Source organism: Tiliqua scincoides, chromosome 4, assembly GCF_035046505.1.
Source record: "Tiliqua scincoides isolate rTilSci1 chromosome 4, rTilSci1.hap2, whole genome shotgun sequence".
NCBI classification, from domain to species: domain Eukaryota; kingdom Metazoa; phylum Chordata; class Lepidosauria; order Squamata; family Scincidae; genus Tiliqua; species Tiliqua scincoides.
In genome coordinates this window covers 85837753-85848898 of record NC_089824.1, presented here as the reverse complement: position 1 = coordinate 85848898, position 11146 = coordinate 85837753, and the positions used below count along the sequence as shown (strand labels likewise).

General features: G+C 41.3%; 1 protein-coding gene across 3 annotated transcripts in view; it reads left to right on the top strand.

The window, feature by feature from the left end:
• The first annotated feature begins 2731 nt into the window (after positions 1–2731).
• Positions 2732–11146, top strand: part of LOC136649280 (cadherin-6) — a 78900-nt gene continuing 70485 nt past the window's right edge. For all 3 annotated transcript variants that reach the window (XM_066625793.1, XM_066625792.1, XM_066625791.1), the window contains exon 1: positions 2732–2962. In XM_066625793.1, the coding sequence (XP_066481890.1) occupies positions 2732–2962 (231 nt within the window). The remainder of the gene's footprint in view (positions 2963–11146) is intronic.

Here is an 11146-nt window from a genome sequence, read left to right as displayed (position 1 = left end):
ATTGTGGTCCACACGTCAATGTCATTTTGGTTAGATTACTGTAATATGCTGTCCAGGGGGCTGCCCTTGCAGATGAGTCAGAAGTTGCAGTTAGTGCAGAACGTGACAACCTTTGTTGTTGCTGAGGCTCGGCAGTTGGACTCTGTTGGGCCACTGCTCCAGTGGGTGCTCTGGCTTCCCATTCATTTCCGGTCCCAATTCAAGGTGCTGTTGTTACCTTTAAAGCCCTTTATGGTCTGGGAGCCACTGGTGCCCTTACTTCAGGGCTGCATCCAGCATAGGTACTAGAAAGGTGCATAGGATTGGACCCTCAGAGTGGGAGCCTGCGGAACTGTTGGGCAGTGCAGAGGAAGGCATGAGATGGCAGCATTTCAGAGCACAGTGAACATGCCCCTTCCTCTGCTGTGTGTGAGCAATTTAAGCAAAAGAGGAGATGCAGAGCATGCTGGGAGCAATCTGAGCTTTCATTATAGAAAAACAGCAAACGTCTCGAGTTACATAAAAATAATTGAAAGACCAGAGCACTTATGTAAGACAGACACTGCCTGTAGTTCTTATTCTCTCCCAACAGTGCCTTCCACTCCCAGGAGGAGTGATGCCTCTCTGTGAATCTTCCCTCTACTCTCTTAACCCATGGATTCCCTAGGAAGGACAAACATTTGGATTTTTTTCACCCTTTTCATTTTGTTCTGTTTTAAGTTTCAAACTCTTGGAGTCTAGTGAGAACTCCAGAAGCAGGTTGAGTTGGTGTAAGGATTACACACCCAAGTAATCTACATTAAGGACATAGGGAAGAGCTATATAAATGCTAAGTATTATTGTATAATTGAGGGGAATGGTATGTAGTCTTTTCATCCTATCATGTTAAAAGAATATAAAGAGAAAGGAAGGGATGCAGAATGAAGAGAATGCAAAAAATTACTTATGCTGGTGAGGTTGCTTGAGGGTATTTTTGACCAACTCCTGCTGTTAGACCAGCATAATTTGCTAATCTGTGCTTTTGAGTGCATATTTTCAGTCACCTCTCTTGTTCCAGCTTATCAGATGAGATATATGGTTTAATTTTATCCTCAGCCAGACTACATACCATTCCCTCCAATTATAACAGAATTGGATTTTGTTTTATTTTTCATGAAAGTCTCATTAGTGTGAAAAAAATAGTTTAGCACATTTATTTGCATGCTTGGGTCTCCATGAAGTCTCCACATGTCAGAATCAAAAAGCATCCTTTGTATTTCTTTTTGTTGAACATTATTTAATGCAACAAAGGTGACAAGTAAAAGAGGTTTCAGTCTTGTACCGCCTGATATTGCAACGCATTAAAAGAATGATAGTTTACCTAATGTTCCTTTGTCACTATTGCTGCTGGATGTTTGCTCTCAGGGACTTATTTGTTGATGTTAATTCCATGAGTGAAAAAAATCCACATATTATCTCACTGCTAAAATCATTTCTCATAAAAAACAAGTGGTATTAAGGTTGAAGGCAAACATAATATTAAAAAAAAGACGTGCTGCTGATTCTTCAGCTGTGGTGTGAGCCTGGCTTAGCAGTTTGAATGACTGATGTACATGCCAGCAAACTGAATCTGTTTGCCCTTTTCCCATGCTTTAGGCAGACTTTATTTTTTTAAGGCATCACATGTTGTTTATTTATCCATCACCTGTTGCCTTATTTAAACAAACGAAAAGGTAAAATAGTTGCAGATCATTCCAGGGTGAGGCACTTTAACTTTGTCTACAACTGACTTCTGCTGTATACTTGTGAGATTATTTTTCCAGAGTTTGATCCTTGAGAGGAATATGTATGTCTGAAGGAAGGGGTGGTACAAATTGGTACCACCATGTGGTATACATGTTTACTCTAAGGTCGGGGGTTAAGGATGCATAAAAGCACACTGGCTCTTGTTGACTCAAGATGGCTATTGTCACAACCCAAAACCATCACCTGCACATGGAAATGACATCAAAGGGCCCAATCCTATCCAACTTTTCCGTGCCAATGCAGCCACAATTCAACCCTGCAGTTAGGGAACTTCTAACAGTATCTATTGTTACACAAATAGTTGGTGTTTCCATTTGCTCCCCAGTGTCATCAGCCAGCTGAAATGGGGAAGCAAACAGATTTCCATGGTCCACTGATTAGGATATACTGGTCCTAACTCTACATGCCTCATTGAGAAATATGCAAAATTACACAATGGATGGTTTTCCACACTTGAAGAGAATCCTGGATGTATACCACGTAGTCCTTAATCACCACAGTTAAAAATGCTGTTATTGACAAGCACAAATTATTTTGGCATAATAAATGGGATCGCAGAGTACAAATATTAAAAAGCCAAAGGACTTAATTGAGCTGGCCAAATTAGTATTTTTAATTAAGTGGAATAAAGAGCAAAAATAAATAGTGCTATTATTCCTCCTACTCAACATAGATGTTGCATTCAATTTATGTAAATGGCCACTTGCGGCACTTAAGGAATGAAAGCCTCATAGGATACTTTTTGTGGCAATTACATCTACTTTTTTGACATATTTACTGTGACATTGAATGTATTCTGTAAATGTATGATAAATTTTCTTTTTTCCCTCCATTTCAGATACCCACAGAGACCTAAGCCAAGAGCATTAAGCAAGGAAGTAGGAATGAGACTGACTTCAGTACGAAAAATCCGTTTACATTAAAGTGGAGAAAGAAATCACCACTTCAACCTTGTTTTTGTACTGCCATGATGAGAACTTATCATTGCTTCTGGATCCTCTTCTGGGTTGGTCATCCCCACCAAAGTTCTTCCACTCCATTATCCAAAAGGACTAGTGGCTTCCCAGAGAACATAAAGGTTTTGGATCTATCTAGAAATAACAGGAAAGAGCTGCATCGTTCCAAAAGAAGCTGGATGTGGAATCAGTTCTTTCTCTTGGAGGAGTACACCGGCTCTGACTATCAATATGTTGGCAAGGTAGTGTGTTTTTTAGCACCTCTAATTTTAAAACTTTGGGAAATGTCTCATAATGGAGGTTCAAAACGTCATGGTGTGTCATTACAAAGGTTGTCTCTAGTCAAAATCTTCTGATAAATAATTCCAATGAGGGAATTACCCAAGCGCAGTTCAGCAGCTGCACTAACAACTCAGAAAATGCAGTAAAAAATGTTTTACATAACAACCACCATACATGTTTAGGGTAAAAATCTGCAATTGGAGCTTTTTTGCCTTCAACAAGGAAAGCCATCTAGTTGCATTAAAAAAAAAAATTGTCATGCTGAACCTGCAGCATCAAAAAGTCACATTTGTCCCTTAATTTCAAACATTGATTTACACCATTTATGAATTTGTCTTGCTAAGGACATTTTAGCAGAATACATTATTCAGTGCTTTGGAGATTTAATAGGTGAAAGATTCCCATTTTTTTCAAGTGAGTCAGCAAATGTATTTAAGGTTGTAAATATTAATTGTCAGATTAGAGACCTGTAAATCCAGAAAATACTGATGTATGCTTAGTCACACAAGGCCATCTATTACAAAGGGACTGTGTATACTAGTATGATTTGCGACTTGGCTACCATGTTCTCTAGAAGCAAGCCAAATGTTGCTGGTTTTGTTTTTAGGGGTTGCTGTCATACACCTTAGAAGTCTTGAAGTTCAGCTTAAGTTTGAGAAGCACTTTAATCTATGCATGGCTTATTGTAGCCTCCTGTTAGGATCCATATTTAGGTATAGCATAATTCAGGCAATACTCTGATCAAAATGTGGCAAGGATTTAAATTGGGATCTCTTTAGAAGTTTCCACTTGAATCAGTTTCCCCTGTTGTAAGAATTGTCTCCAAATTGGTAATCTTGAGGCAGTAGATTCTGGTTGGTTTGTTTTTTATACCATTAATGACTGTTGTAGGAATTGATGTTCAGTTACTACTGTGGTTTAACTGGTTTTAAAATCATGTTTTGAGGGTTACCTTGGTCACTTCCATGGGCAGGTGGGATATAAATATTTTAAGTAAATAAAATAAATTAGGTTTGTACATGTTTTGTAGGTTTAATAACAATTGTGAAATTGCTTGCAAGGGTGATTGGTACTGCTATGAAGTCACATCTACAAGACTTGTGTTTCAGTCCTACACCCTTTATACAGAAGTTCTGCTGAAATCGATTGGACTTGCTCTCATGTAAGACAAAGAGGTTGGCACCATATATATATATATATATATATATATATATATATATATATATATATATATATATATATATATATATATATATCCATTTTCTCTTGGGTGGGACAAAATATTGTTCCCCTCTTCTATTGGACATGATGCCCCTGAGTGAAACTTTTGGTTATCGTTAGGAGTGGAGCTGATGCCCATTTTAGGTGATTTATGTTTCATGCCTCCATGACTCCCATGAGATTCAATTCTTTGCATAGATGTATAGGATTGTGTGTGGATTTACTTTTAATTGCAGTCTGATCCAGTGATTAGCTGTGGATGATGCAGCTCTTTTCCACATGTAGATCTGCTCCCTTGACTGAAATAAGTGGAGATGCTAGTGGAGATATGAACTCAGCATACTCATTGCAGCACGCGTGAAGCCTTCCAAGTGCAGTGCAGTGCAGCGGCTATACTTAGGGCGAGGGCATTGCAAAGCCTGCAAAAGCAAGAATAATCCTATCTGAGATGGGCTCTCAAATGAGAGCATATTAACTGGACAATTCATTAGTTTTCTTTTAGTTTGGAAGTATAATGTAGTAAAGTCTCATGCCATGGGGTTCTTGGTAGAAGAACCTGATGTTATTAGATTCTGTGAAATCTACAGAAATAGAATTTCTGTAGTGTCACCCTCTGGGATTTAGGATGGTGCTTTCTCATTCTTGACTCCCCCTATCTGATGTCCGCCAAGCACTACTGGTAATGCAGACTCAGGGCCAGATTCAGATCTCTCAGCGCCAGCCTGCACTGAGGGTCACAAATGTGCTGTAAGGCACACCTGTGAGACTCACAACTGGGTCAGCACTGGCACCAACTCACTGCCAGTTCATGCTAAGCCAGCACCAGCTGGAGGCCTGTCGCATGCCACCCAGAGCTAATCACTCAGGCGGCAGAGAGGTGAGTTGGGGCGGGGGGCATTCCGGGGAAGAGGGAGGGTAGGAGGAAGGCAGGGCAAGGGAGGGAGGGGGTGGGAATGCCAGAGCTCTGCTCCACCACATCCAGAACCCTGCATCAAAACTCCCAGCTCAGCATGGAGCTGCTCTACTCTGCGCCAGCTAAATAGTAACCCCATTGAGTAGACCCTTCCCCGGGGAGCTGGTGGCAACTCCCTGGCTGCCATTCAATGCAGCAGCAGCTGTTTCAGTGCTGCTACTCCTCTGGGTACCGGGCAGCTCAGGATTGGAAAGGTGAGCCTCCACTATCATTTAAAATATACCATTCTTAGCTAATTTCAACTAGTTCTATAACTCTTTTTTCCTGCTTTATTATTTTACAGTACTGGTTACCAAATTCATTTACTTGTTGGTAGTATGTTTAATACTTACAAAGCTATAATAGCATAAAGTGAAGAACCCTCAAGTACCACAGACCAAGGAGACAACGGAGGGTCTAGTTGTAAAAGACTTTGCTTTGTGTTAAGTCTGCGAAGGATGGGAGCCCCTCTTCAATAAGTCTTTTAGAATTGAGGAAAAAATAACAGGCAGCACCACTGCAACAATTAGGGAAGAACAAAATGGATTCCAACAAAAAGGCAGTATTATTTCTGGGGCTGTAACTGTCACAGAGAACAAAAATACACAGAAAGAACGTGGTGTTCTTTTGAGATCCAACACCTGTCTGAGCAGTTCTTGGCTTAACCTGACCTCACAGACTTGGTTGACAAAATGTCTTCAGTCTCAGAGGTACCTTGACCTATGGTGCACCTAGTGCGATCTCTCTCCACAGGGCTTTGACTGTTTCCTTTGGAGAAGATGGTCACTTCTCATACTTGCCAATCAGCTGCTCAGCCATGGGTAGATTTGACACATGGGTGAATGGCTGGGAAAGTATGAAAGCAAAGAGGTACTGCAGTCTGAAACTGGCAGATTGCCGGTATGATTATGTGAACGGAGCAAGTGAAGACCCCCAAAGTGTACGTCTGGAGGAACGGGACCCATTTACAAATCACAGCACTGAAAGAATTAGAAATTTAGATTAACACAACAAATTACACAGTAGGGCTGTGTTACTACTACTAAATGTAGTTAGGTAATAAGAATAACTTTGCATGATGATGTTTGTTGTGGTTAAGCAACAGTTTAGTGTTCTAGCAAACACTGATTTCTTCAACTAACTAGGATGTCATCTTGTGTTTCAGTTATTTACATTTGTACCATATTATCTTGGTTTGTCCTTCACCTTATGCATGCATGTTTTTGTATGTCTGCCTGCACTATAATTTAGGAAAAGTCATGCTACAGTAAATCGGGAATCTATCTGCATTCCCAGGGAGCTGCAACAGTAAAGCAATTTGGTTATGAATACTACTAGCCACAGCTGAACGCTGCAGTGCTTGGGCACACTTTGACCTCTTTTGTAGGTGCTGCAAGATTCCTCTTGCAGACAGACACAAGGCTAAGAACTGACAAGATGATGTTCAGTGTTCATCATCTAGCTGTGTGAACCCCAAAGCTTTTTCATGTTCTTTGGGCTGCTTGTTTCATAATTTCCATATTTTATCAGGGATGTTGTAATTGCTGTGTTTCTAGAAAGATGAACACATGAATGGTGTTCCAAGATTTTAGCCTTGCAGATCAGTCCTGTGTGTTTGCTATACCCTTATTATGCAAGACCAATTGAATTAATAACCTGCCAAATTCCACAAGAATACTGCACAACTGATAACATGCAGCTGAATGTGTGAACTGACTTCACTGAAGTGTTGCAAGTAGCAATGGAGAATGTAAACATTCTATTGGTGGTGTCAGAACTGTGATGGCATACAGGTGCAACCTATTTATCCACGGATTTTTTTATCTTCGGATTTGTCTCAATGCGAATGGGGTGGGGTCACATCCCCAAAGTCACACACACCTTTGCGCTGGCGTCTAGCTCCCTTTCCAGGCAGCCCAAAACACTGCAAAAAGGGCAGGGAAATAGCCCTGGAAGAAGTTCCCCTTGCAAAGGAACAGTAACACTCCTGGGGCCCCTGAGCCAGCAAAGAGGCTGAAGAGGGGAAGGGGAGCCTGAAAATCTCTGTAGCCAGAACACATGCAGCAAGGTGGAGCTCGCTCTCTTGCTCTCACTCACTCACTCACTCACTCACACAGGGGCAGGTGTGGTAGCAACAGAGTGGATTGCTTTAAAAAACCCAGGGAGTGTTTGCCAAATCTGCCCCCATTGAGATGGTGCAGGCAATCACTGACACAAGCAAACCCCCCCCCCATGGTGCAGACTATCACAAGCAAGCCTTCGCAACAAGCAAAGCATGAGATTTAGCCTACAATCCTCTCCATACTTTCCTGGGAGTAAGCCCCATTGACTACAATGGGGCTTACTTCTGAGTAGAAATGCATAGGGCTGGACTCTTAAAAGATCAGCATCCCATGTGAAAGAAGCCAGGCAGCTGGCAATGGGGAGGGCTGAGTACGGAGGGGAGGGGATTGATAACAGCTGCCTTAGTTTCCTTCCATCCGGAAGTGTCAGGCTTCAGTGTACTTGCATAACTCTATGGAATTTAGCACAACGAGTTCTTAATCGCTCTGAGTCACGGAACAGAACTAACACTTAAATAAATAGGCTCTGCCTATATTTTCTCATGGAAGTCATCATCTGATGATCATGTATGTGTGTGATTCTAAAGCACTGTGGCTTGCCTCCTTGAGAGCAGATCTGAAAAAGAAAAGAAAAACAGAAAGTTCTGAATGTTGTCCCTAACACAGTTCTCTCCCATGTGCTCCTATCTCCTGCTTAAGGTACATCAACATTTTCCACCTTATAATTTTCCTTTATGCTCTATCCTTCTTAGCACAGGTTTTACTTCAATACACTATAAGCGTCATATTACTAAAGGATGGGGGGAAAGATTCCAGATTGACTGCAAGGATGAAGCAAAGAAATGTGGAAGACCCTAAAGTTATTTCAGAAGTCATTTATCTGAGTGTGAATGGCACTTTATTTTGCAAAGTATGGAAAGGACACATTATATAAATGTCATTGATTCCATGGCCATGAGCGTTTCACAACTGGCTTTCCATGTGTTCTGGGGTGTCAGAGTGGCTCACATCCTTGTAATTGAAAAATTAACCATGAGGCATATACGACAAACTCATGTATTATTGGATATGGCTGAAGTGTGAGAATGAGAGTGCAGAATGCAAATGTCTCATTGATTATAGCAGAGTCAACAATAAGTTTTTATTGAATAATTAAATGGTGAAAGTTACCAACAACAATCAACTTACATAAATAATTTTAACATAAATTGACTAGGGTTTTGGTTTTTTGGGGGGGTGGGTCCTTAATCCTTATTAGTAAAATCCTAAACCTCTCAGTTCAAAATCAGTAAGGTGGATTAGATGACATTCTACTTGGGAAACAAACACTGCTTTGGAACAAATCAACCAAGGTTGTAGAATATGGTTGTGTTTGGGATGAATATGGAATGTGTTTGGGAAGCACAAGTTTAAACCAGTGCTTCCCAAACTCCTACAAGGGAGTTGGGAGCACAGTGTGTGTGTGTGGGGGGGGGGGGAATCCCAGGATCATGCGTGTGCCCAGGATTGTGCTGCTGCGGGGGGGGGGGGGATAGTTCCTACTACCAAATGGAGTGCCAGCCTCAGGGGGGTGCAGGCAGCCCTGAGCCCTGCAGATGCATTTGCAGGGCTTCCCAAGCTTCCATAATAGTAAAAAAACTCACTTGAAAGCCACTTCCTGTTCTCTATTGAAAACTAGCCAGATGGATTTCCCTGACCAAGTACTCTGGGTGTGGTGACCTAGGGACAGGTCCACCAGAGGGCACAACCCAGAGGGGCTTGTCACTCTCATGTGTTGCTCCAGCAAATAGCAAGACCATGGATAATGAATGGTACAATTGAGTGCTTTAGTAGGAAAATAGCACTCAGGAAAGTAGCACTTCAGTAGGAGTGCTTTGGAAAAAGTGCCATTTTGGAAAGGCAAACTCTGACTATGAAATATATATATATATTTATCTTTGATAAAGAATGAAAGCTCTGTTTAGTGGGAGATGAGACTCACATCTAAGGAAATACTGATATGAGAAGTTACTTATCCAAGAAACAGGTTTAAAGAATGGATTACATTACGGAAAAATATAGCTCAAACTGCTCAACTTACTGATAACTTGAATAATGAGAAACTTTTGAATTTTTGGATGAATTGGCTTAAGAGAAATGGATGAATTGCTCAACTAATTGATTTAAAGGACTTTGATGAACCTGAATGAACTGATTAATGAATTTCTGTATCATCTGATTTCTGTACCATCTGAGGAACATAATTCATTGATATATTCTAATTAATGAATTGGAGAAGGAATGTTACAATGTAAGCAATGCTTTAAAAGAACAGGGGGAAAAGGAAGGTTATCTGCAAATATTGATTTGAAGGAGTTGTTGAGGTATAGAGGCAGAAAATTTGGAAAGTATTTGAGGTAATTATATTGCTATGGAGTGTATATGTAAAAAGATATAAAGGTATAAAATTAATGGACAGTGAAAAACCAAGCATCACATATAGTGTCCTTTTTTTAAAGAAATAGTGGGGTATAGAAGAATTCCAAGAAGAGTGATCAAAGAGAGGAAGAGGAAGAAGTGGATAGAAATTCCTGTACAGATTTATAAAGAACATATGAGATTTATTTACTAAAAAATAAATGTTGTTCAAGGAGAGATAACAAAAAATGTTTGAAGAGACTAGACAAGATCCTAAAGGAATGGGATATAAGAGCTGGGTAGGAAAATGGCAGAGAGAGATAAAAAAGTAGGAGAAGAACTGAGAAGAATATAAAACAGCTTTCTGGACAAATTGACAAGTTAGGAAGAGAAATAAAAGAACATCAGGAGAAAGAGAAGCAGGTGCAAGTTCTGGGGAAAAAGATTCAGCATTATCCAACTCTTATTAGAGACTTAGGATTTGATCCCATGCTCCTGCAGTACTGATCTTGTGCAAACTGCCACAGAGACAACCTTTGCAAAAGGGCTGTAAAGCACTTTGCAACAGCCTGAACGAGGGAGGCGCAGTGCAGAGGCCAGCATGGGCAGGTGCTGGGTCTCTGCACCGGTCAGAGAAGCCCTGGGAACAGTCAGTGGTGAGTTTGCTGTCAAGCAGCATGGGGGCATTCCAGGTGGGAGGAGGGTGGGGTGGAGCAGGGGAAAGACAAGGAGGGGCAAAACAGTGGGGGCAGATGGGAAGAGGGGTGGTTTAGGCCTGGGAGGGGCAGGGACAGCAACGGAGGCTGCTGCCAGATCCTATCCCCATCCCAGGCCAAAAAGTCCTACAAGTGGTTAGTCGGTTATGTGCCAGCAATTGAACAGTGTGCAGTTCCAAGTAGACTCTGGTCCAAATCCTAACCAACTTACCAGCTCTGACAGCTGTTCCAATTGGGCATGTGCTGCATCTTGCAGTTGGAGGGCAGTCATGGAGGCCCCCTCAAGTTAAGGGAATGTTTGTTCCCTTACCTGTAAGCTGCATTGCCTTTACCTTGCTGCTGGAACGTTGGTTAGGATTGTGCCCTCATAGTGGTTGCTGGGTCTTGACATGGGTTAAGGCAGGGGTGCTCACACTTTTTTGGCTCGAGAGCTACTTTGAAACCCAGCAAGGCCCGGAGATCTACCAGAGTTTTTTTACAATGTTCGCACCATCATAACATATAACATTTATGTGTACAATGTATGTTGGTGTACCTTGCATAACCGCATGAGCCAATATTGCACAACACAACATAATTAACTATAAACATTTTTGTAATTACTTGAGTTTACTTTGATGACTTGCACTGAAGTGAATCAGCCAAGGATGCATAGCCCGGACTGTAGCTGCTGACAGCCAGCCTCAAGCACACTTCCAAATGTTCATCAGTCATAGTGGAACGGTACTTGGACTTAATGATCTTCATGTAGGAAAAGGCTGACTCACATAAATAAGTGGAGCCCTTCCTGCCTCA